Raw genomic sequence first — 21,658 nt, 5'->3', positions numbered from 1 at the left:
AATCTTCCTCTTTTTGCTTGAGGATGATTGGCCCTGAGCTAATATCTGTGCCAATCTTCCTCTATTTTGTATGTGGGTTGCCACCACAGCATGGCTGATGAGTGGTCAAGTCCATGCCTAGAATCTGAACCTGCAAACCTGGGCCACCAAAGAGGAGCGTGCTGAACTTAACCACTACGCCACGGGGCCGGCCCCCTCATTTTAACCATTTTTAAATGTACAATTCAGTGGCATTAAATACATTCACATTGTTGTGCCACCATCACCACCATCCATCTCCATAACTCTTTTCATCTTGTAAAACTGAAACTCTGTCCCCATTAAACACTAACTCCCCAATCCCTCTCCTCCAGCCCCCGGCACCCACCACTCTACTTTCCCTCTCTACGACTTTGACGACTCTAGGGACCTCATACAAGTGGAATCATACAATATTTGTCCTTCCGTGTCTGGCTTATTTCACTGAGCATAATGTCCTCCAGGTTCATCCACGTTGTAGTCTGTGTCAGAATTTCCTTCCTTCTTCGGGGAAGAATAATATTCCACTGCACGTATGGACCACATTTTCTTTCTGCATTCGACCCTCGACTGACATTTGGCTTGCTGCAGGGGCAGCTCCCAGGGACAGGACGGTGGCAGCGGGGACAAGACGGTGGGCCGATGCCCGCCAAGATGGAAGGGAGGAGGAAATGCAGGCCAGGGGAGTGGGGATGGAGAAGGACATGAAGGGACTGGAAGGGAGTACAGAGCGGGGACAGCAGGAGAGGGACGGTGGGGAGGGGAGATGAGGCGGGGACGGCAGGCCGCCGGAGAAAGCGGCAATAGCGGACCAAGGCGGAAGACGGAGAGCAGAGAAGGAGGAGCGGAGGACGGCCTCTACCCAACCGCTGCCCGGCTCCGCCCCCTGCCCTGCCTGGCCCCTCCCCTGCCCTGCCCCACCCCGCGGCCTGCCGGGAGACGTAGTCCGCAGTCGCTCAGGAAGCCCGACTCGGAGTCCCAGCGAGCCCCGCGGCGCGCGTGCGCGCCGCGGCACCGCCCGCCCCGTGGCCTGCCGGGATTTGTAGTCCAGCGCCGGCGGGCACCCGGGCGCGGGGCGGGCGGGGGGACTCGGTGTCCCAGAGAGCCCCGCGCTGGGCCACGACGCCGCGCGCCGCCCTCGCCGTCGCCGCCGCCGGGCTTTCTCCGCCGCCGCTGCCGCTGCCGCTGCTTCGCGGGTTGGAGGGCCCAGGCGTACCCCGGCGAGCGGAGGCTGCTGGTGGGAGCCTTCGCGGGCACTGCAGAGCGGGCCGGGGGAGGCCGGGATGGAGCCCCCCGGAGGTGGGCGCGCTGCCGGACGGGCCCGCGCCTGGGGCGGTTGCGGAGGGGTCCGAGCGGTGGGGGGAATGGGGCGGGGTAGGGCTCTGGGGGCGGGGCTTGGCGGGGGGGGTGGGCGCTGGGGGGGGTCGGCGCTGGGGGCGCGGCTTGGCTTGGGGGAGGGTGCTGGAGGTGGAGTGAGAGCAATGGGGGCGGGGGAAAGGCTCGGGGTGGGGCTTGGCGGGGGAGTGGGTGCTGGAGGCGGGGTCCGGCGGTGGGGGGGGTGTCACGGGGGGGTGGGGCTTGGCGCTGGGGCGGGGCTTACTGGGGAGGGCGCTAGGGGCGGGGCTTGGCTGGGGGGAGGGCGCCGGGGGCGGGACCTGGCGGGAGGAGGGCGCTGGGGGCCTGGCTCAGCGGTGGGGGATGGCCTAGGGGAGGGGCGAGGGCGCTGGGGGCGGACGGGGTGGGGGGGGGTGAGGAAGCCGGCCTGGAGGAAGGTTGGAGGCTGGGGGCAGGGGTGGGAGGGGCTTCCAGGGGGTGCCCCGGGTTGGTGAGCCCTTCGGGGGTTGGGCCGGCAGGGCTGGGCGGGCGGCCTTTGGGGGTCTTGTTGGGAGGGGGCGAACAGGGCACCCAGGGGCCTGCTCTCCTTCTAGTTGACTGAAGCGAGCAAGCCGGGTTCCAGAGCCTCAAGACGGGATCTTGGGGCCTCCTGGGGTTGCAGCGGATGGTCTGAGGGCAGCGCAGACATGGCTCACCTCAGGGGATTCGCCAACCAGGTGAGGGTTGGTTTCTGCCTTGTAAGCGTGTGTTCGTGCTTGAGCCCCCCAAGGGGAGTGCAGACTGCAGAGTCCAAGAGAGGTGTGGATCACGAGAGACGTCTTATTTCACCCAGAAGTATCTTTTGAAAATCATCCTGGGGGTTTGGGAGAGCGGTCTATTAAGGGGATGTGGGCTGAAGGGAGGAGTGTTCTTGGGGAACCCTGTGATGCCCGTCATGGGCAAAGTGGGGACCATTCCTGAGGTGCTCAGGCTTGGTGGGGAGCAGGGCTGACTCAGGGTGGCCCATGGGGTGTGCTGTGGGGCAGAAGCCCACAGGCCTTTGAGACTAGAGCCACAGTGCAAGATCCAGGAGGGTGTGCAGAGACCTATCTTGGGCGCAGGGCTGGGTGGCTTGGGTGGGAATCCTGCAGGAACCTGGATCTGCGCATCTGGAGGGACGTCAAAGAGCAGGGTCCACGCTGGAGACCCCCACCTGACGGACAATCCAGAGGGGCTGGGATTGTCGTTAAGTGGCTGTGGTGTAAGAGTCGGCATGTAGGGAAAGCAGAGGACGCGAGTGCGAGTGTTTCCACTGGGGGAGGTGGAGAAGGCTGCTCTGCAGAACCTGTGTAAGCCAGGCGAGAAGTGCTTCCCTGGAAGAGGCCAACCGTCTCTCTTCTTTGGGCGATTAGTTCTCGTAGTTCCCAACACCGAGCCGCCTGGAGGTGTCTGGCCTTGCATGTTCACTGGCTGACTCCCTGGGAGCCCTCCACAGAGTTTGCCTGGAACGAGGACCTGCTGCTGGTGCCTGGTGCTGGGAAAGGAGGGTCGGTGGCAGCCGGCGGGGGTGTGGTAGTCTGCGTCTCTCCGCCTTTTTGTTTTTTCAAAGCCAGTGTGACCTGAAGCTGACTGCGCTAGAATACACCACTGCGGTGGCCAGGTGTTCCTGCATCCTGGCTGTTTGGTTTTGTTCGGTTTGGGCACGATTTGGGCTGACTGCTGCCAGGTGTGGGAATCTCCCCTTAAAGGGAGTGTAGCCCTCTGGCTTGCTCCTGTGTGCTGAATCAGTGAGGACTGGGCATGCGAGGAACAGGAAGCGTGTGTGTCCTCTTGGGGGCCAGAGGGGCTGGAGTCAGAGCTCAGCTCCAGACCCAGCCGGGCTCTGTGGAGAAACCTGGAACGCCACGCGCAGCTGTTGGGCATGGCATCCGGGACCAGCTGTGGCCACAGATGGGAGCGAGGGCTTGCTGACTGACGCTGAATTAAGCTAACAGATTTTTCATTCATTTTTGACATTTTGTGTCTGGTAAATTACATGACTAAGATGCTGTGCAAAAACTTTGTCTCCAGCTTATTTTTAAGAGCTGTAGGAATAGCTCCCCTGGGACCCAGTATGAGGAACTGGAGCCTTGAGCTGCCTCTGTCCCCTGTGTGCCACTGGTGCGTGGCGCTTAGCCTGGGCGTCTGGATGAGACCTGGGAGGGAGTGCGGGTGTGGAGGAGCTGGGGAAGGGACCCTAAAGGAAGGAAGCCCCCTTTGTCCTTTCAGGGGCGGAGAGACTCAGCCTTTGTCGGTGGCAGGAAGCTTGACAGGATGTCGTTTTCTCTTGAGGGTTGTCACTGTGGCCCTGTGGGGCAGCAGGACGTGCTCCCCCGTGGCCTGTGCTCCTGCCCTAGATGGCTGTCCTACACCTAGCTAGTTCCTGCCCCGCCTACAGGGCCTGAGTGGCTGCGGGGTCCCCCGTGTCGTGCTCGCTTGGCTGCAGCCCGTTTTGTGGTGGCTGGGGATGGCTTGGCTCCCTTCATTTTGTGGGGTGACACTAACGCCAGACACAATCCCAGGTGGTGGCCCTGGACCTGGCAGCCCCAGGGCTGATTTGACGCCATTGACAATAGCATCATTTGAACTGATGCCAGAGCCAGTCCAGGGGCCTGAGTGATTGTCTAGACCATGTGCGTCATCTAGAAGGGCAGCCTGAGGCCCCCAGACTTGGAAGCTACTTGCATTTCCTTCACCTGGTGGGGCTGGGAGCGGGTTGTCCCTGTGATGTGCTTGGAGGGTCAGGATCACAGCTAGGAGTGTTCCTGTCATGCTGTCTGCTCAGGTGACTGACCTGCAGTGGTGTGAACCCAAAGAGTGTGAAAGTTGGGGGTTGGGGCTCCCCGCTTCCCTGCCGAGCCTGGAACTCTGGCTTGGGGTCCGCTGTGTGCCCTGCTCCGAGGCAGTGGAGGTCTGAGCACCGTGCTTGGGGCTTTCCCTTGTCGGGCTGCTGCACTGGACCAGGCGTGGCTCTGGCTCTGCGTGGAGAGCGTTACGGTGTTGTCAGCAGGGCCGAGGGCAGCAGAGCAGGGGTTCGTGTCGTTGACAGAGGCCTGAGGGTGGGAAGAGTACCCCCGAGAGCCGGAGGACAGTGGTGCCAATTGGTGCTGCCAGGCTTTGGCCCACCTCCTCTGGGTCTTCTCTTAGGCCACCTTAGAAGGAGGGACTGTCCTCAGAGCAACAGAGGACACACGTTCAGGGCACCAGCTGGGCTGGAGTAAGGACGGCTCCTTCAGGTGTCTTGCAGGGCTGCACCAGCACAAGCTTGGGGTTTGGCAGACGCCACCGTAGGGACACCGGGTAGGCCCTGAGAGGCTGAATGAGTGGAAGGGGCATTTGGGAAGGTGCTGTGTGGGCCAGATGGGGAGGAGTGGGCAGAAGAGGGGCCGTTTCCCAGACCACGTTCCACACGTGACATCCGGGGCTGAGCAGGCTGCGGCAAGGTCCCCACCCAGAAGCGGACAAGAACTTCTCTCCGGCAGGAAGGTGTTTTCCTGCCGACTGCTCACTGGTCAGCCGTGTGGGCTGGGAGTGATGAGATGGCCCAGCCCTGCAAGACTGTCCTCTCATGTTGCGGTTGGTTCAGATCTTGGGATCCACGCCCCCACCCACACCCTGAAGACGGCTGAGCAGCTCTGACTCGCAGCCACGCCAGAGTTCCTGGCTTTCTTTGGAGCATGTGCAGCAGGGCTGGAGAGGCTGGGGCAGTGCGGCTGAGGGCCCGGTCTTGCGAAGCCCTCAATCTTGGCTTTGCGGGCTTCTTGGCAGCAGGCTGGCTGCACGCATCCTGTGCTGTCTCCTCCTCCACAGTCTGGGCTTTAGGACTGGGCGGCCGGCTCCGGCGAGGGAGTGAGAGGGGGCGCATTCCTTATCTGGCCGTGCGAGTGGACGCCTCGCTGGCCTGCTTTGGGGCACCTGCCTCCGGCTGCTGCATGGAGGCCACCCGCACACCCCAGGCCTTGCCTAGCCTGCATTGTTTGGGAGGATTCTATGTTGAGACGCTGCCCTTGGCCCCTCAGCCCCTGCCAGGGCCCATCCACCGAGCTCTCCTCCCAAGTCCCTGTCCCCGCGAGGCCCTCGCTCTTCTGGCTTGCCTAGCGCTCAGAATCGGGGTTGGGTGACGTCCTGTGGTGTGTCCCCAGGTGTGGGCCTATGTGCTGTCCCCTTCACTACAAGGCCCTGGGAAGGCAGCTAGTTGGCAATTTCCGATTGGCATGGAGTTTCAGTCTGGAGCCAGTCAGGTGACAGGGACTTGTGCCTGGGGGTGAGCCCGAGGGGCATTATGGGCTCCGTCCTGGGAGGGCTCCGTCCTGGGAGGACTCCTCTCAGGACCGTGGTGAGCACACCCACCCTGGGACGGGCCCTCCATCAGCACCGGGGCACTCAGCAGTTGGCGCTCATGCAGCATATTAAGTTAGTATTTTGCCTTTTCATGCCCTGTCCCTTCTTATTGGCGCCAAGACATCCTCTTGATAGGTGCTTGGGGGTGGGGGCGGCCTCTTTGGAGGGAGGTGCATCCTGGTGGATTTGAGGCCTGGCGGGCTTGGAAAAACCCTTTCTGTCTCTGTCTGGACAAGACAGCCGCTCCACAGGCCCTGCCAGGGCTGCTAAGCCTTGTGTGGGTCCTGGGGCATCTGGCTCCCTCCCTGTCACCCTGGCCCATGCGGACTGCCCCTGGCTTTCGGAGAACAGGGTCAGTGTCTCGGTGGAGGGAGTGTGGTGTTCCCAGGAGCCCAGGAAACCACATGGGCAGGGCTGGGGGATGCCCAGGGGTGGCCCTGGCCCTGGGAGGCTCTGTGGTGTTGCCCCAACGTCGAGCCATCTCAGCGCCTGATGCACCGAGGGTCAGGGTCAAGAGCGTGCTTCTCGGCCCACAGCTGCGCCTTGCTGGCTGTGTCCTGGTGCTCGGGCCGCTGGGCACCTTCTGCACCAGTGGCTCAGCGCCTTTCAGGCCTCGTTTGCGTTTCAGTCTGAGGACCATGGGGGTCAGTGTTCTGTGAGATTTGAATATCCAAGATCAGCATCCAAGAAAGCATCGCTTTTCACTCACTGCTGGCGTGAGGGTGCAGCCATCCTGAGGACTGATTTGGGGGTGGGAAAGGGCTGCCCTTTTTAAGGGGTGTGTCTTCCAGGTGAGCAGGGAGAACTTGGTTAGTGTATGCTGGGATTGTTTTTTCTGATTAACAATCTTTATGTTTTAAAGCAGTTTTAGGTTTATAGGAAAACGGACTGAGAGTTTCCTACGTCCGCGTCACTCCCCTGGGGGTATTAACCTGTTAATATCCTTTGTTCCTGTGCTACGTTTGTTACAGTCAATGAGCCCACAGGATGCTGAGTTATTACTAATGAAGCCCACTGTTTATGCGGGGTTCACTCGTGGTGTGTTACAGCAGCATAGAGGACAGTCTCTGCCCGAAAATCCCGGGCTCCACCTGCTCGTCCCTGTGCCACCTTGGTCCTCCCCACATGTGGGGGGCCAGTGGGCGGGTGGGTGTGACCTGTGAGGCCCCTCTGCCTGCTCTGTGGCGTGATCTTTTGGCTTGAGGCCAGGCCTCTCTGTACTCTCTGAGGATGCTTTCCCTTGTGTGGAGGGTAAACTTAGGTTTTCTGAACAAAAAGGGTGAAAAGAAGAACCAAGAAAAGAATCTGGGTGAGCTCCCTGGTTCCTCCTCTCTCTTGGCATCGCTGCCTCCCCTGCAGGGCCGCCCTCAGCCGGTCGGGCCCTCCCCTGACGGGGGTGGCTGCCCTCTGTCCCCCCAGCACTCGCGCGTGGACCCCGAGGAGCTCTTCACCAAGCTGGACCGCATCGGCAAGGGCTCATTCGGGGAGGTGTACAAGGGCATCGACAACCGCACCAAGGAGGTGGTGGCCATTAAGATCATCGACCTGGAGGAGGCCGAGGACGAGATTGAGGACATCCAGCAGGAGATCACAGTGCTCAGCCAGTGTGACAGCCCCTACATCACCCGTTACTTCGGCTCCTACCTGAAGGTGCCTCTGGGGTGGGGCCCACATCAGGCGGATGCCCATGACAGACACCTCCAGAGACACGGAGTGATGTGCCCAGGGTTCTGTCCCCACACCTGCTCGGAAGGCCTGGGCTGGGGCTGCCCCCACGTGGGAACAGTGAGGAGAGGCCTGGTCTGAAGGGTGAGGGGCCCTGACAGTTGAGCACAGACCTAGCTTCACAATGGAGCAGGCCCCAAGGAACGACAGCCCCAAGGGCCAGCGGGCATGCCAGGGTGGGCCTGGTCTCATCCTGAGGGGCAGCCCCGGGTGGCAGGGCATGAGCGGGGTCTGCAGGATCACTTGGCTCTGAAGTGGCCATGGTGACCCACCCGCCTTGCTACGCCACCTGGGGCAGCCCCCACAGGATGGCAACTGTGAGGCTCTGCTGGGAACACTCTGGGACCCCTGCAGCCACAGCCTGGAGCCCAGTGCCAGCCCTGGGGGGCCTGTACGTGCCGTTTTCTAGCCTGGTTTTTGATGAGGTGTTGGCAAAGTGGACTCTGCCGCTGATCTCAGCACTTGGTCCATCTGCAGAGTGGCTGCAGCAGGGGTGTGCCAGAGCCCTTTCCTGGTGGCCTCCGAGGGGCCAGAGCCCTGGCTAAGTCACCCCTGCCAGGGAGTGTGTATGGTGGGAGCCTGGCCTTTGGGTGCCCACACCTGGGCGTGCCCCCTGCCCGCTGCCACGTGCTGACAGGCGTTTCTCTGGTCCCAGAGCACGAAGCTGTGGATTATCATGGAGTACCTGGGCGGCGGCTCCGCGCTGGACCTGGTGAGGTGTAGGCCGCAGTGGTGGGCAGCTTCCAAGGGCGGGACCAGACGAAGGTTACTGTTGGGGTGGTCCCGGCAGCGTCCCTCCACCCACTGCCCACAGACACTTGGGCTCCCATGGGCCTCCTTTCCTTTGCTGTCTTGGTGCGTTCGATGTTAACTAGGAGCCATCTGAGCCAACAACTCGTCTCCCCTGCTTGGTGCTGAGGGGTCCTGGGCCTCTACTGGCCTGTGGGGGCAGGTGGGGTCAGTGCCCCCCAGGCAGACAGGCTCAGGAGTGTGGCTGGGACCCGGTTCTCACCTGTTACCTGTCCAGTAAAGGTGAAGGTAGCATATGTTCTCTAGAAAGAACCTCCCCACACCCATGTGAGCTGGCATCTGACACTTCATTTAATTTCAAAAGTAGTTAAAGGCACAGCCCCCGCCACCCGCAGGGTCACCCCTCTTCTGGTGGAGAGGTGGTGGAACTCAGGCATTGGCCATGGGTGTGGGGTGGTGTGGAGGGAAGGGAGGGTCGATGTTGGTGGGAGAGCCTGAGGCCCTGCTGTCCTGTCTTGGTCTGCAGCTTAAACCGGGCCCCCTGGAGGAGACCTACATCGCCACGATCCTGCGGGAGATTCTGAAGGGCCTAGATTACCTGCACTCGGAACGCAAGATCCACCGAGACATCAAAGGTCCTGCGGGGCACTGGCCCCTGAGCCCCGCTTACCCTAGAAAGGCTAGGGCATGAGGTGGCAGATCACTGTGAGGGGCGTGTGGCTGGTGGGGCTGGGCGTCTAGGATGTGGGGGCCCTTGTAGCTCAGCGCTCCTGGCCTTTACTCGCTGCCGCCGCTGGAAACAGCAGTTCCATCTTGCTCCGTTTCCGAAGACACTGGCAGTAATGGAAAGAACTGTCTTAGTACCTTACCCCCATACACTGAAGGGACAACTCTGTACCTCGTACCCTTAAGCAGGGACCCTGCTTAAGCAAAGATTTCAAAGAATTCAGAAATTTGAATTCTTGCTCATGGTCTTACATCTGAGTGTCAGGTGTGGGTCTGAGCAATCCCACTGAGTGGGACAGCTCTGCGGAGGGTACCCGGGGAGGGTGTGCGGAGGGGCTGGCTGGAGATGATGGAGGAGCAAGGGGAGGGTTCAGGGGCACCTCTGTCTGTCGCGTGGTTTGGGAGAAAAGGGCATTTGCTTTGTTGTTGGGATTTGTCATGAGGGGCAAACACTGGGAGGGCCCTGCGCCTCAGGCTGGGGAGTGCACGGGGTGGGGAGTGCATGGGGCAGGCCCCTCACGCCTGCGGGCACCCCCAGCAGTGCCCTGTGGCCCTGGGTCTGAGAGCAGACAGACCTGGCCCTGTCTGTGGCCTGCTGGGTGGAGGAAAAGCTGAGGTTCCGGGGACAGCCCTGCTGGTGTCCGCAGGAGGCCAGGTGGACGCCAGCAGGTGCTTCCTTCGGCAGCTGCACGCAGGGTAAGGGCCTGTGTGGCGCCGAGGGTGACACCCTGCTGTGCTCTGTCGAGCAGCTGCCAACGTGCTGCTCTCGGAGCAGGGTGACGTGAAGCTGGCGGACTTTGGGGTGGCGGGGCAGCTCACGGACACGCAGATCAAGAGAAACACGTTTGTGGGCACCCCCTTCTGGATGGCACCCGAAGTCATCAAGCAGTCGGCCTATGACTTCAAGGTGGGCACGGTGGTGAGCATGAGGGCGGCTGTAGCGGGGGCTTGAGTAGCCCCGGCAGCAACGGTCCTGTGGCTCTCTGTCCAGGCCGACATCTGGTCACTGGGGATCACAGCCATTGAGCTGGCCAAGGGCGAGCCTCCTAACTCCGACCTCCACCCCATGCGCGTGCTGTTCCTGATCCCCAAGAACAGCCCGCCCACACTGGAGGGCCAGCACAGCAAGCCGTTCAAGGAGTTCGTGGAGGCCTGCCTCAACAAGGACCCCCGATTCGTAAGCCCCACCCTGCTGGTGGGCCGGGAGAAGGCCTGAGTGGCTGTCCACAGTTCAGGCTGCTCTGGAACCAGGCCCCAGGAACAGCCCTCTGGGGAGTCTGTGCTGGGAGTTGGGAGGCGGCAGGGCTTGAGGCCTCTCCTCTGTGCAGGTCTCACCTCGCCCCGAGCCCCTCCTGGTCCAGGGTGGGCTCCGCCACGGTCTCGGGTCTGGGGAAGCTTGTGGAGGGTGTTCACCTGGGGTGGACGGTGTGCGAACCACCCCCAGTCTCCTAGTGTCCTCCTCCCACCCCAGAACCCCTCACCGAGCCCTCCCGGAGAGTAGTGATGGCCAGGCCCACGTCCAGCCCAGGCTGCCTGTGTCCGAGCTCTGGGAGTCCCTGGCGCCTGGTGACCTGTGTCTGTTTCTCTGGCAGCGGCCCACTGCTAAGGAGCTCCTGAAGCACAAGTTCATCACGCGCTACACCAAGAAGACCTCCTTCCTCACCGAGCTCATCGACCGCTACAAGCGCTGGAAGTCGGAGGGCCACGGCGAGGAGTCCAGCTCCGAGGACTCTGACATGTAGGGGCCTCGCTTGACCTGTGGGGCTAACGGCGGGTGCGCAGCCTGACGGCCCTGGGTGCTGTGACATGGGCAGGGTCCCTGCTGGGGACCTGTGTGGTATCACCTAGTCCCTGCAGCCCGGGCAGGACTCTGCCCAGCATTTAGGGTTGTGAGGCTGGCTCAGAGATGAACGGAGAGGCTGAGAGAGGATGTGTGCCTGGGGACCCTCCTCAGTCCCCGCCCCCCCCCCCCCCTTGTAACTCTTCACGTTCCTCTTCAGCGATGGAGATGCTGAGGATGGAGAGCAGGGCCCCATCTGGACCTTCCCCCCGACCATCCGGCCCAGCCCGCACAGCAAGCTGCACAAGGGGACAGCCCTGCATGGCCCCCAGAAGGTCTGGACTGGCCCTGGGCTCCTCGCACGCGCCGGGAGGGCGGGGGCCTGTTTAGAGGTGACTCCAGGGAGAAGGCTGTTTGGAAGTGGTGCGCCCCAGGCGCGGGTACTCCCACAGGCTGTGCCTTTTGAGAGGTCAGAGACGGGCTGGGGAGGGAGTGTGTTCTGCTCTGGCAGCCCACCCTGTGCTCTGGCTTTGTCTTGCAGTCTGCGGAGCCTGTCAAGAGGCAGCCCAGGTCCCAGTGCCTGTCCACACTGGTTCGGCCTGTCTTTGGAGAGGTGAGGGCCAGGCTGGAGGTCAGTGGGCAGGGGGCTGGAGGGCCATTCTCCGGAGCTTCCCTCCCACAGTGCCATGACCAGGTGCGCTGGCCAGCCCTGCCCAGGGTTTCCAGGTCCCTTGGAGCCCATTGTGGTTGGACCCGTGGGTGGGCTTTCTGAGTGGAAGGACCAGAGATGGCTGGGACAAACTGCCCTAAGGTGACCCTCTCGAGTTCCCAGGCCTCCCTGGGTCCTCTGGGGTCCCAGGACGGCTTTGAACAGAACTACTGTCCTGTGGCCTTTTATTTTGAACTGCAAACACATGAGGTGATCCTCTGTCTAGAAAGAGCCTGGGAGGTTTACTTCTCAGTGTTGGATGTCATGTCCAGGTCTCAAGACCAGAGAGGTCTCAAGGGTGACTCCCCAGTGGTCACATGACCCTCTGTGTGTCACCTGCTCACGGATGGTCGGTAGCATCCCCAGGAATATGATACGTCTGGGAGCCCCCATGCTCTGGACCTGGGGTGCAGTGGGTCGTGGGCCCAGTTCCCACCCTGGGGTGATGGCAGCACCTGGAGCCTGGGGTGGGAGGACGGGATATTGTGAGAGTGTGGAGGGAGCAAAGCCTTCCTGAGGAGAGTGGGATGCTGGGGGGGCGTCTGGGCACAGGCAGGTGTGCTCCCACCCCCAGGACCCGGGAATTTGAGGGGAGCTAATGGGGGAGAGGCACTGTCACAGTGGCCATGCAGGCACCTGGGGCCGTGCAGTGGGAGCTTGTGGGGCTCAGCTTGGACACTTGGACTAGAGGCTTGTCCCTGGACTGGGCGGTGAGGCCTGAGGTGGGCCCAACATGGAGCAGAGCCTAGGGAGGTGGCAGGCATTGGAGAGGAGGGCTGGGCCAGCTGCTCCCAGGGCGGCTGGGGGGGTGAGTGAGTGTGTGTGTGTGTGTAGGGAGGTGGCAGGCATTGGAGAGGAGGGCTAGGCCAGCTGCTCCCAGGGTGGCTGGTGTGTGGGTGTGTGTGTGTGGGTGGTGCATGCGCGCATGGAGTGGACCCACTTCGAGAGATGTGTGAGGAATGGCCTATGGGCTCTGGAGCCTCCATACTGTGCCTGGTGTTGTTTGCGTAGCGAGGTTGGTGGGGAAGTGCAGCCCCACCCAGGCTGGCACGGGCTCCCTCAGGGTCCTGATTCTGTGGCTGGGCTTCAGGTCAGGGCTGTTGGGTGGAGTGTCCTGGGAGGCTGGCAGGCTCTTCCCTTTTTGTTTCTGTGAGGTGTGAGGGGTGCAGCATGGAGGACCGTGCTGACCTGTCTGTAACCCCTTCCCACAGGTCAGCTGGAGGGCGGGGGTTCCTCCATCTGCTTTCCACAACTCAGGCTGGTGACGAGGCTGGGGGCGCTGCTGGCGGCCCTCTAGCCCCAAGGGTCAGAGCCAGTGTGTGTCAGGACGCCTCGGTCTGCCTGTGCCGTGCACTCGAAGTTTCTAGGCTATGTTTTCTCAAGTCCGCTGGACCCAAGCTGCGGACTTCTGTGACCCTCAGTTGAGAGGAAGCCATGTGGTCAGCCTGGCCTGCTGCAGCACGAGGGGCCGGCAAAGACCACTTTTAGACCTGAGACTCCCTGAGGCGCAGGGACAGGCGGGGCTTGGGGGTGGGGGCGGCATCTGCCTTTCCTGGAGCCCCTCAGGCTTGGCTGGGTTCCTAACCAGAACCCTTGGGTGCTTGGTGGGAGCCAGCCCGTCCTAGCTTTGCGGTGGACGGACCGCTAGGGGCTCTGGTGGAGGTGGGGGCACACTGCCTGGGCGCCCCCAAATGCAAGTCATAGGCGAGGGTCCAGGAAGCCTCCAGTGGGAGCCTCTGTTGGGGCACGTGTGTGGGAGCAGCGCTGCCGAGGGCCCTGAGGTCAGGACACGTGGGTCTCTCCACAGCTCAAAGAGAAGCACAAGCAAAGCGGCGGGGGCGTAGGGGCGCTCGAGGAGCTGGAGAACGCCTTCAGCCTGGCCGAGGAGTCCTGCCCCGGCATCTCAGACAAGCTGATGGCTCATCTGGTGGAGCGAGTGCAGAGGTGAGCAGGGAATGCACAACGTGTGCCTTTGTGGGGAGCCGAGTCTGGCCCTTTCCTAAGAACCCAGGCATCCCTCTCGAGAGGAGGCTGTGGGCTTCTTTTCTTCTTCGTACCTTTGGGGCTGGAGAGGGGATGGCGGGGCCTTCCTGCCTGTGGTGGGCTGTACTCAGGGTCCCAGAGGCCCTCTCCAGGGCCTCTCAATGCAGCTGACATCTGCCTGCTTCGCCTGGCACCGTCCTGCCCGGCCTGCACGTCGGGGCAGGAGCAGCGACGGCCTCTCTTCCCGGCAGGTTTTCACACAACAGAGACCACCTGACATCGACTCGCTGAGGTGGCTGCGTCTGGGAGACGGGAGAGAAGGGTCTTTGTTCTGTGCTCCCCAGGACTGCGCTGACTCGGACCCCTCGTGTGTGTCATGGCCATGTGGGCCTCACTGCTGGGGCCAGGCCCCATGCTGTGCAGAGGGCTGTCCCACTGCCACTTCCCCTCCTGGCCAGGCCGAGGCTACACCCTGCAGCAAAGAGCTGACGGAGAACCGTGCAGCCCCACGGAGGTGGCGGGCCCAGTCTTCTCAAGCTCCCCTGGCTGGGCCATCCCCTCTGAGGGCTCACGGGGCGATGAGGCCGCTCAGACTGAGGAGTGGGACGTTGGGGCAGATCTGCCTCCTTCCCCACTCAGCCTGGCCCTTCTCCCCTGCCTGGGGCCCACGCTGGCCCAAGGCGCCCACAGTGATTGTAGATTTGCCTTGTGGTGTTGGACCAGGTACCGTGTCTTCTCATAAGTACTTGTGTCAGCCAGAATGTTTTGTTTTTTAAGGAAACCGAACTTCCTTGCTTCCCTAAATATTCTGAGGTTAAGGTGTTTGTTAGTTTTCATAGAACATTGAGAGGCTCCTGTCACTTTCAATAAAGACCTGAATTGGAGACATGCTGATGGTGGGTGGGGACCTGTGCCTGGCGGGGTCTGACAGTGCCAGTCTCCCCCTGTGAGCACCCAGTTCCCGCCTTCTGAGTCACAGCACGCAGTGACTGCATGAGAGCAGGGCGGGGGCAACCCCAGACTGAACAGAGGGCTGCACGCAGGCACGCGGGGAGATGCCGTTTATTTTTAACCACACGCACGTTAGCATGAACACAGAGAGCGTGTAAGTCTACTTCCATTGTTAAGAAACACTTGGGTACTAATAAATTAGAGGCCCTTGCCCTCCCAGGACCACGCAGGAGCTTTGGTGTCCACTTCTCCGGAGGTATGTGGGGTGGGCACCAGAGAGCTTCTGCTAGACTTGCGTGCAGCTGTGACCTGGGGGCCATGCCCCACCCCTGGTTCACCCAGACTGAAGGACACGGCGGCCAGGCCTGAGTGCAGCACGTTGGAGGCGCAGCCACGGTGGGCGGGTGTGGGGACCAGTGCGGTTCCTGTTCAAGGCCAGTCTCAGCAGGGCCCTGCTCGGGAAGAGGAGAGGGCAGCCGGGTACCAGCTTTGGTCTCCTCACTCAAGCTGAGCCTGTATCTCCACTTGGGTGTGCTTCCCAGTGCCCCACGGGGCCGAGGGACTGCAGTGTGTCTCTAGGGGGACAGTGCCCTCCCACTGCCGGTCTGGTGGGAAGACTCACGATGAGCAGTCTTGGGGCACCTGCTGGCCCTGCTCTGCTTCCTCGGCTCTCTGCGCATCCGGGCAGATGGGCTTCATGCCTCCTCCTCGGGGGCCCCAGCCCTCCCGGGTGAACTGCTGGCTCTGTCGATCACTTCCATCCACCTGGAGAAGAGGTTGGACCATCAGACCCCCGCCCAGCCCCATGCTCGCTTGGGAAGCAGGGCAGGTTCTGGCCTTGAGGCCAGTGGGCTTCTGCTCAAATATCTTCCCAAGAATGATCCAAAATACGGAGTAAATGGGACAAAACAAGGGCCACTGAAAACCCTGGAAGCAGTACCCAGCCCTTCCTTTCCAGGACCCAGAAAACCAGCCTCCGGCACCCTCAGTGGAAACAGGAGGCCCGAGGAGATACCAGCAGGCGCAGGCTCCACCCCAAAATTACCTCCCAAACGTGTACTTGCTCTCGGCCCGGAAGAAGTAGATGTGGGATTTGAACTGGAGCTTGAAGACGTGCTCCTTGTGGATGCCATCGGCCGCCCTGGGGACGCTCACACTGTAGCCCAGCAGCGGGAGGCTGGCCAGCGGGTAGTCATCCTGGAAGGCAGAATGGGGTTCCACGAGTGCTCTCCCCACCACTCCCTGCCCTCTTCCGACGCCCCGCTTTCCTGACCCCATGGCAGCAGGGTCAGACAGACCCACAGGCCGAGGGGGCCCTGGGTGAGTGGGCAGAAGGGATGGTAAGACCACCCTCTTCTGAACTGAAATGGGAAGAGGGCATGGCCAGCAGAGGCGGCCGTCCTCCAGTGCCACAGGCACAGCCACCCCCAGGCTCCAGTGAAGTACCCCTACCTGATGAGTTTTATAGAAGAACAAACAGAAATTGGTAAAGACCACCCAGAGCTTCTGCCAGCCGTTACTGTTCTTGAACTTCCTCAGCAGGTATCCTGAGAGCTGGTTCTGAAAGAGAAAAGCATCTGGGCATTGGTCTGCATCCCCAGCACCCCAGAGCAGCCGCCCTCCTGGCTCCATCTTTGCAGGGGCCTCCTGGGAACAGGTGGCTCCCCAGGAATGCAGGTCACCCTACAGGCCTTCTTAGCTGAAGCCTCGATTTTATTATTTATTTGTGAGGAAGATCAGCCCTGAGCTAACATCCGATGCCTATCCTCTTTTTTTTTTTTTGCTGAGGAAGACTGGCCCGGGGCTAACATCCATGCCCATCTTCCTCTACTTTATATGGGATGCCGCCACGTCCCACATGGCTTGACAAGCAGTGCGTCGGTGCGCGCCTGGGATCCGAACCTGTGAGCCCTGGGTCGCCGAAGCAGAGCGCGCGCACTTAACTGCTGTGCCACCGGGCCGGCCCAGGCCTCAATTTTACCTCTGCACACTGCTGTGAGCAGCAGCCTCGTTCATCAGTGTTTCACGATCTAACAGAAGGATGTTGAAAATCCTGGAGAGTGAAGTCCCAGGCACTACGTAAGACAAGGCTGTCTTTCCCTCTATGTAATCAAGTCAGTTTTCTGACTCAGTATCCCCAGCCATCACAAATCCCCTGATGCGAGAAGATGCCGTACAGACCACGTGGAGCCAAGTGTGGAAGGTTCTTTCAGATCAGGGGCAGGGGAGGCATGTAAACTCAGACCCATGCAAGACGCCCTGGCTGCCCTCCTCTCAGTGCTGAGACGAGGCAGGAGTCCTGGCTGGGGGTGGGACCCATGCTGCTCTGCAGGCGCCCCTCCGGTGCCACCACTTCTCTCCTTGTACCCTCACTCTGGGGTGAGGCCCACAGGGCTCAGCCCTCGTCAGAGATGATGCTCATGAAGCCCTGGAGGGAGCGCCAGCCCTGTAGCTGCTGACACACAAGGGGACAGCACAGATGGCTAAGGAAGTGTCCAGGGCCACTCCCCCAGGCTCGTGGGTCCCCGCGTACTGGCCATGCTCTCCTGTTCACGTGCGCCGTGTGTGTCAGGCCCCACCTGACAGGTGAGCCCAGGGCTCTGAATGCTTCCTTGCCAGCTCTGCTGTTACCACTCAGCTTTGCTGCCCATAGGTTCAACAGAAGCTTAAAACCCACACTGAATGGGAGGCAGGCTGAGGACCAAATGTGACCACTCAAGGTGGCAGAGGCAGAGGGGAAGCAGCAAGCCCCTAGGTGACAGGCCCTTTGGAGAGAACTGCAGGGACACCGCCCTCCTGGCTCTTCCCACACACGGCTCAGTGTCCTCACTGGCTTCACAAGCACCAAGAGTGACTGTCACCCCATGATCCTGGCAGCCCCTGGACTGCTCTGTCCAAGGGGATTTTCCAAACCTACTTCCTGCCCAACGGGAGAGAGCAGGCGGCAGCTCACCGTGGCCTATGCGCCTGGCCCAGCCCTTGGGACCCCTGCGGTCCCCTCCCCAGCAGCCAGCACAAGCAGAGGGCGCTCACAGCAGCCGTACCTCCACAGCTGCTACGTGGTCAGCTCTGGAGACGCTGGTGTTCCGGCACCAGCACACATTCACTGTGGTGTTGGCCCTGTGCTGGCCCTGCCCCTCCAGGGAGCTGTGGGCATTGCGAACGTCCTCTTCCGACTCCTGCTCCAGAGACACTTCGTCGGAGGATCCTGGGGAGAAATCAGCCCTCTGCTCAGAGAGACGGGACCACCCTGGCGAAGCCAGGGGCGCCTCGGTCTGGGCGCTCTGCAGAGAGGCCAGGGCACTGGGAACGGGGGCCCTCTGGGCCCAGTCAGCAGCAGGCAGAGAGCAAAGCCACACGGGGCTTCTGCAGGAAGAGTTCATGGCCCCTCCTGCCAGGGTGCAGCCTGGAACGTTCCTCGTGAAAGGAAAGCATGTGGGCCTAGGGGGCAGATTGTCACTAAGGAAACCAATTTACAGAAAAGCTTCCTTAGGTGCAGGGGGTGCTCATGGAGGTCTCAGCCATAACTCACTGTGGGGAGGAGTGCACACGGTGCTGCCTGGCAGTGCCAGGGACGTGTCGCTGCCGTTCTTGGCTGCTTCGATGGCGGTATTCAGGTCACGCATCCACTTCTCCTTTTCCAGCCGTGTGCTGCGGGGGAGGGCCGAAGCTCAGAGCCAGCTCGGCAGGGCCTGACCTCTCAGAGAGGGGGACAAAAGGTTGGCGTGCCTGTTCCACCCCCTGTGCCCTGTTCTGTGGGTCCAGAGGACTGTCGAGAATGCTGCTGGGGGCCCAGCCCGCATCGCCCTGGGAGCTGTTGGGGGCAGGAGAGGAGGGAGGGCCGCACCTCAGCGCTGGGACAGAGGCTCTACAGGGCAGTTTGTTCCTGAAACCAGGTTTTTTAAGTCTCTGGTGCTAAAATGTAAGATTGGTTCCTGGTTCATAATTAAGCTGCCAACGTTTCCTGGTGGGAGTTAAGTGCCCTGTGCTCTCTGGCTTCAGTCAGGACACTGCAGGGTGGAACGTGAGAGCTAGACGTCTGCCTGGGAGAAGGAGAAACACTTCTCCTCTGGAAGGCACTGGGGACACCTGCCTCCCCAGGGGAGGGACCGAGCACAGTGCGGTACTGATGATTGTGGCAGGGCTGCCTCTGTCGCCTTTGAGCGCCAGTCTCCTTCCGGTTGATCTGAGGTGGGGAGTAGGGGAAAGTGGCCATTTGCTCCTGAGCTGTAGCCTGGGCGGCCTCACGCTGCACAGCCCTAGGGGCAAGATGCAGGTGAGGCTGGGCCCTGGCGTGACCACCCAGCCAGGCTCTTCCCACTGGCCCGCTGGCTCTTCCCCTTGACTTGAGGGTGCCAACACTCATGCCCCTGGAGACCAGCTATCCTCGCAGGCCAGTCTTTGTTGAGCACTGTGAACCTGAGGTGCAGGAAGCAGTTCGGTAGTGCCACAGTCAGTCTCTGTGGGGACATTCTCAAAGGTCACAAACAAGCTTTCCCCAAGGGAGAAGCTGCTCCTTTGGTTGCCTAACTTTGAAGCAATGCACAAGGGGGCACATGTCCCATGACTATGACATTCCCACAATCAGAGGGGACCCCAGGTCATGACAGGGAAGCCCTCATCCCCAGGGCCCACTGGGATGCAGACATGGAAGGCCCTTACCTGGCTGCCACCACCATTGTTTTCTGAGCTGCATAAATGGTGAAACAGTGTGGAACAGACCATTGACTGTCACTTTCTTCTACCTGTGGGTGAGAGAAGAGGCAGAAGCCTGGACCAGGAGCAGGGCTGGCTGAATGCAAGCTTGAAGCATGACACAGGTGACGTGGAAGCTCTGTGCTGTCCAAGTCTACATTGACTCTACGAGGGGCTATGGGAGGCATGAGGGGTCCCCATGTCATGGCACCTGCCACCCAGGTGGGTGAACTGTGGGCCATAGGGCACTCAACTACTCACCGGTGGGTCCAGCACTATTAGCTGAAAATCAAGCACAGGAAAAAATGTTGAGCATTTTCAGTATTAAAAAGAGAGTTGGACAATTCATTTTATAAACCTGGTACCAAAACCTAACAAAGTTAGATTCAAAGAAACACCTATACAGACTAATCTCAGTTATAAGTGATTAAATGAAATAACTCCAAAATAAAATGTTACCTAATCCAACCTAAAAGCATAGACAGGAAATTGTTCACGACCAGGTAAGATTGTTTTAGGAATGCAAGGATGGTTTGACATTAGGAAGCTGATTAATAGATTTCACCCTTCACAAAGTCAAAGGGGAAAAAGTGATCACTTCTCTACATGCTGAAAACACCTTTGCTAAAATCCAACATGTTATTTCTGCTAATCTCTCTTAGAAACTTGGTTAGAAGACTAACTAAAACTAAGTTAGAAAGTTAGTTAGAAGGAATCTGTGTTAACATGACAAAGGTTATCTTTCTCAAGCCAAGAGTTGTCATCCTTCCCACTACAGTTAGGAATGAGGACCATCTGTCTGTTCCCCAAGACCAGCCAGTTACACATGACCCTGCAGAATGGACAGCTTCCTTGTGCAGGGCCTATGGGACGCTGACCACTCACAGTGGACATAAAAGATCTGAAATTAACATGAGCAGCGGCCAGCAGGAGAAGGTTGTCAAGATGTTAGTCTTCCCATAGGTTAATATGTAAATTAGGGGCCAGCCCCGTGGTGTAGCAGTTAAGTGTGCGCAGTCTGCTGCTGGTGGCCCGGGTTTGGATCCCGGGCGCGCACCGATGCACCGCTTGTCAGGCCATGCTGTGGCGGCATCCCATATAAAGCAGAGGAAGATGGGCATGGATGTTAGCCCACGGCCAGTCTTCCTCAGCAAAAAGAGGAGGATTGGCATGGATGTTAGCTCAGAGCCTATCTTCCTCACAAAAAAAAAAAGTTAATATGTAAATTAAATGCAATTTCAATAGAAATCTTAATGGTGTTTTTTGAAGGAATTTGTCCAAATGATTCCAAAGTTTATTTGGAAGAATTAAATACTTAGCTTTTTAATAGCAAAGAGCTTTTTAAAAAGGAAGACAACTATTAAGAATGGAATTTAGTTACCCAAACAGTGACTATCCTATTCAGCACCCCTAATTAGAAGAGTGTGGACTGATGCTGGGACAGAAATGGCACAGAGTGCCCAGAAAGAATCCCAAGTGTCAAGACAAGAACTTCTTATATGATAAAGGCAGCCTCTGAGATCAACGAGAAAATGAAGTACTCAACAATAATGGGAAAACTGACCACATGGGGAGAAAATGTTACATCCCAATCGAGTAACATGCAATAAAACAAGTTTTAGGCAGATTGATTAAATGACAAAAATGAAACCATAAATGTACCAGAAGAAAATGTGCCAGTATAATCTTGGTGTGGAGAAGGACTTTCTGAGCCCGTACCAAGGACAGAAACCCTAAAGGAACGATGGACAGATCTGACTATATAAAAATGTCTAAAATTCACTCCTTCAAGAATTTGTCAAGGGGGCCTTTGGATGCTCTTCTAGGAAGCAAACACAATCCCTGTCCAGGTGGAGTTTACTTCTACACGGTAAAACCAAACTGCAGCAGAGTAAAAAGGAATTACTGACTGGGAAGAGCAGCTGTGACCTATGAAGCCTGGCTGGTGTCTTTATAAATGTTTCACAAATGTGCATGGAAAGCTCACAGACCAGTGGTGACCAGAGCAGCAGACATGCGAGCGCCTTCCTGGAGGGAGAGCACAGAGTGCCGGGAAAGGGACTTGGTCAGCCTCGGAGACCTCCCCAGGGAGCTCCACTCACCAAACAGAGAGGTGAGGGGTGAGCACCCAGTGCTCCCCAAGGCCACGGGCAAGGCACAGGTTCAGATGCGCTTGGGGGACGGTCAACAAGCAGTACACGTGCTCAGACAGTGATGCAGCAGTAACAGTCAGAGCCACCAGAACAAGCGTGCCCTCTGCTCAAACAATGCAGTCCAGAGTTTATCTCAAGGACAGAATGAAAGATGTGTAGAAAGACAGAGACCTGATGGTGTTATTTCTATTTCTGAACACGAGGTACAGCTGAAATGTCCCATGCAGGGAGCTGGTTAAGTGGACTGGGGCTTGGCTCCCCCACGGCTCGTCTCTACCACATGAGGTGGTGGGAGCACGGAGACATGAGAAGATGGTCATGACAAATTGCTAGGCTTGTGGAAGGGGTCCCGCTGTGGGCCACGTGTGAAGCCCGAAGGGGATACTATGAATGCCAACAGCGCTTCTTCCCGGGTGCTCAGTGAAACACGGTGATCTTCATTCTACATTTTCAGTTATTTTTTTCTATGAGGAA

The 21,658-nt window shown here is 59.4% G+C and overlaps 2 protein-coding genes across 8 annotated transcripts in view; one reads left to right on the top strand and one right to left on the bottom strand.

Moving 5' to 3' along the window:
• The first annotated feature begins 1,169 nt into the window (after positions 1-1,169).
• STK25 (serine/threonine kinase 25) lies at positions 1,170-14,269 on the top strand. 3 transcript variants are annotated; one of them, XM_058533379.1, is made up of 12 exons: positions 1,170-1,255; positions 1,947-2,069; positions 7,132-7,362; positions 8,093-8,149; positions 8,714-8,822; positions 9,663-9,820; positions 9,905-10,090; positions 10,506-10,651; positions 10,914-11,028; positions 11,235-11,306; positions 13,210-13,346; positions 13,637-14,269. In XM_058533379.1, exons 2-12 carry the CDS (start codon positions 2,040-2,042, stop codon positions 13,674-13,676), a joined length of 1,281 nt encoding a protein of 426 aa, XP_058389362.1. In that variant the 5' UTR covers positions 1,170-1,255; positions 1,947-2,039; the 3' UTR covers positions 13,677-14,269. The 3 variants fall into 3 exon arrangements, with proteins under 3 accessions (XP_058389362.1, XP_058389363.1, XP_058389361.1); XM_058533378.1 differs by having other exon boundaries at positions 1,196-1,317; XM_058533380.1 differs by lacking the exon at positions 8,093-8,149 and having other exon boundaries at positions 1,195-1,317.
• Positions 14,270-14,656: 387 nt separating this feature from the next.
• Positions 14,657-21,658, bottom strand: part of FARP2 (FERM, ARH/RhoGEF and pleckstrin domain protein 2) — a 110,636-nt gene continuing 103,634 nt past the window's right edge. For 4 of the 5 annotated variants that reach the window (XM_058533374.1, XM_058533373.1, XM_058533377.1 and 1 more), the window contains 7 exons: positions 19,293-19,313; positions 18,999-19,081; positions 17,869-17,987; positions 17,381-17,544; positions 15,789-15,896; positions 15,382-15,533; positions 14,657-15,101 (listed from right to left, as the gene is read on the bottom strand). In XM_058533374.1, coding sequence (XP_058389357.1) covers positions 15,032-15,101; positions 15,382-15,533; positions 15,789-15,896; positions 17,381-17,544; positions 17,869-17,987; positions 18,999-19,081; positions 19,293-19,313 — 717 coding nt within the window. In that variant the 3' untranslated portion in view covers positions 14,657-15,031. The remainder of the gene's footprint in view (positions 15,102-15,381; positions 15,534-15,788; positions 15,897-17,380; positions 17,545-17,868; positions 17,988-18,998; positions 19,082-19,292; positions 19,314-21,658) is intronic. The other variant, XM_058533376.1, reaches the window with a different exon arrangement.

Source organism: Diceros bicornis, chromosome 37, assembly GCF_020826845.1.
Source record: "Diceros bicornis minor isolate mBicDic1 chromosome 37, mDicBic1.mat.cur, whole genome shotgun sequence".
Lineage (NCBI taxonomy): Eukaryota > Metazoa > Chordata > Mammalia > Perissodactyla > Rhinocerotidae > Diceros > Diceros bicornis.
This window is presented reverse-complemented; position numbering and strand designations above follow the sequence as displayed.

What these genes read in the sequence shown, in the direction of transcription:
- STK25 (XM_058533379.1), top strand. Translation starts at nt 2,040, where the DNA reads ATGGCTCACCTCAGGGGATTCGCCAACCAG. An exon ending in TCAACAAGGACCCCCGATTC is followed by an intron (nt 10,091 to 10,505) that starts GTAAGCCCCACC and finishes TTTCTCTGGCAG; the next exon opens with CGGCCCACTGCTAAGGAGCT. An exon ending in TTCGGCCTGTCTTTGGAGAG is followed by an intron (nt 11,307 to 13,209) that starts GTGAGGGCCAGG and finishes GTCTCTCCACAG; the next exon opens with CTCAAAGAGAAGCACAAGCA.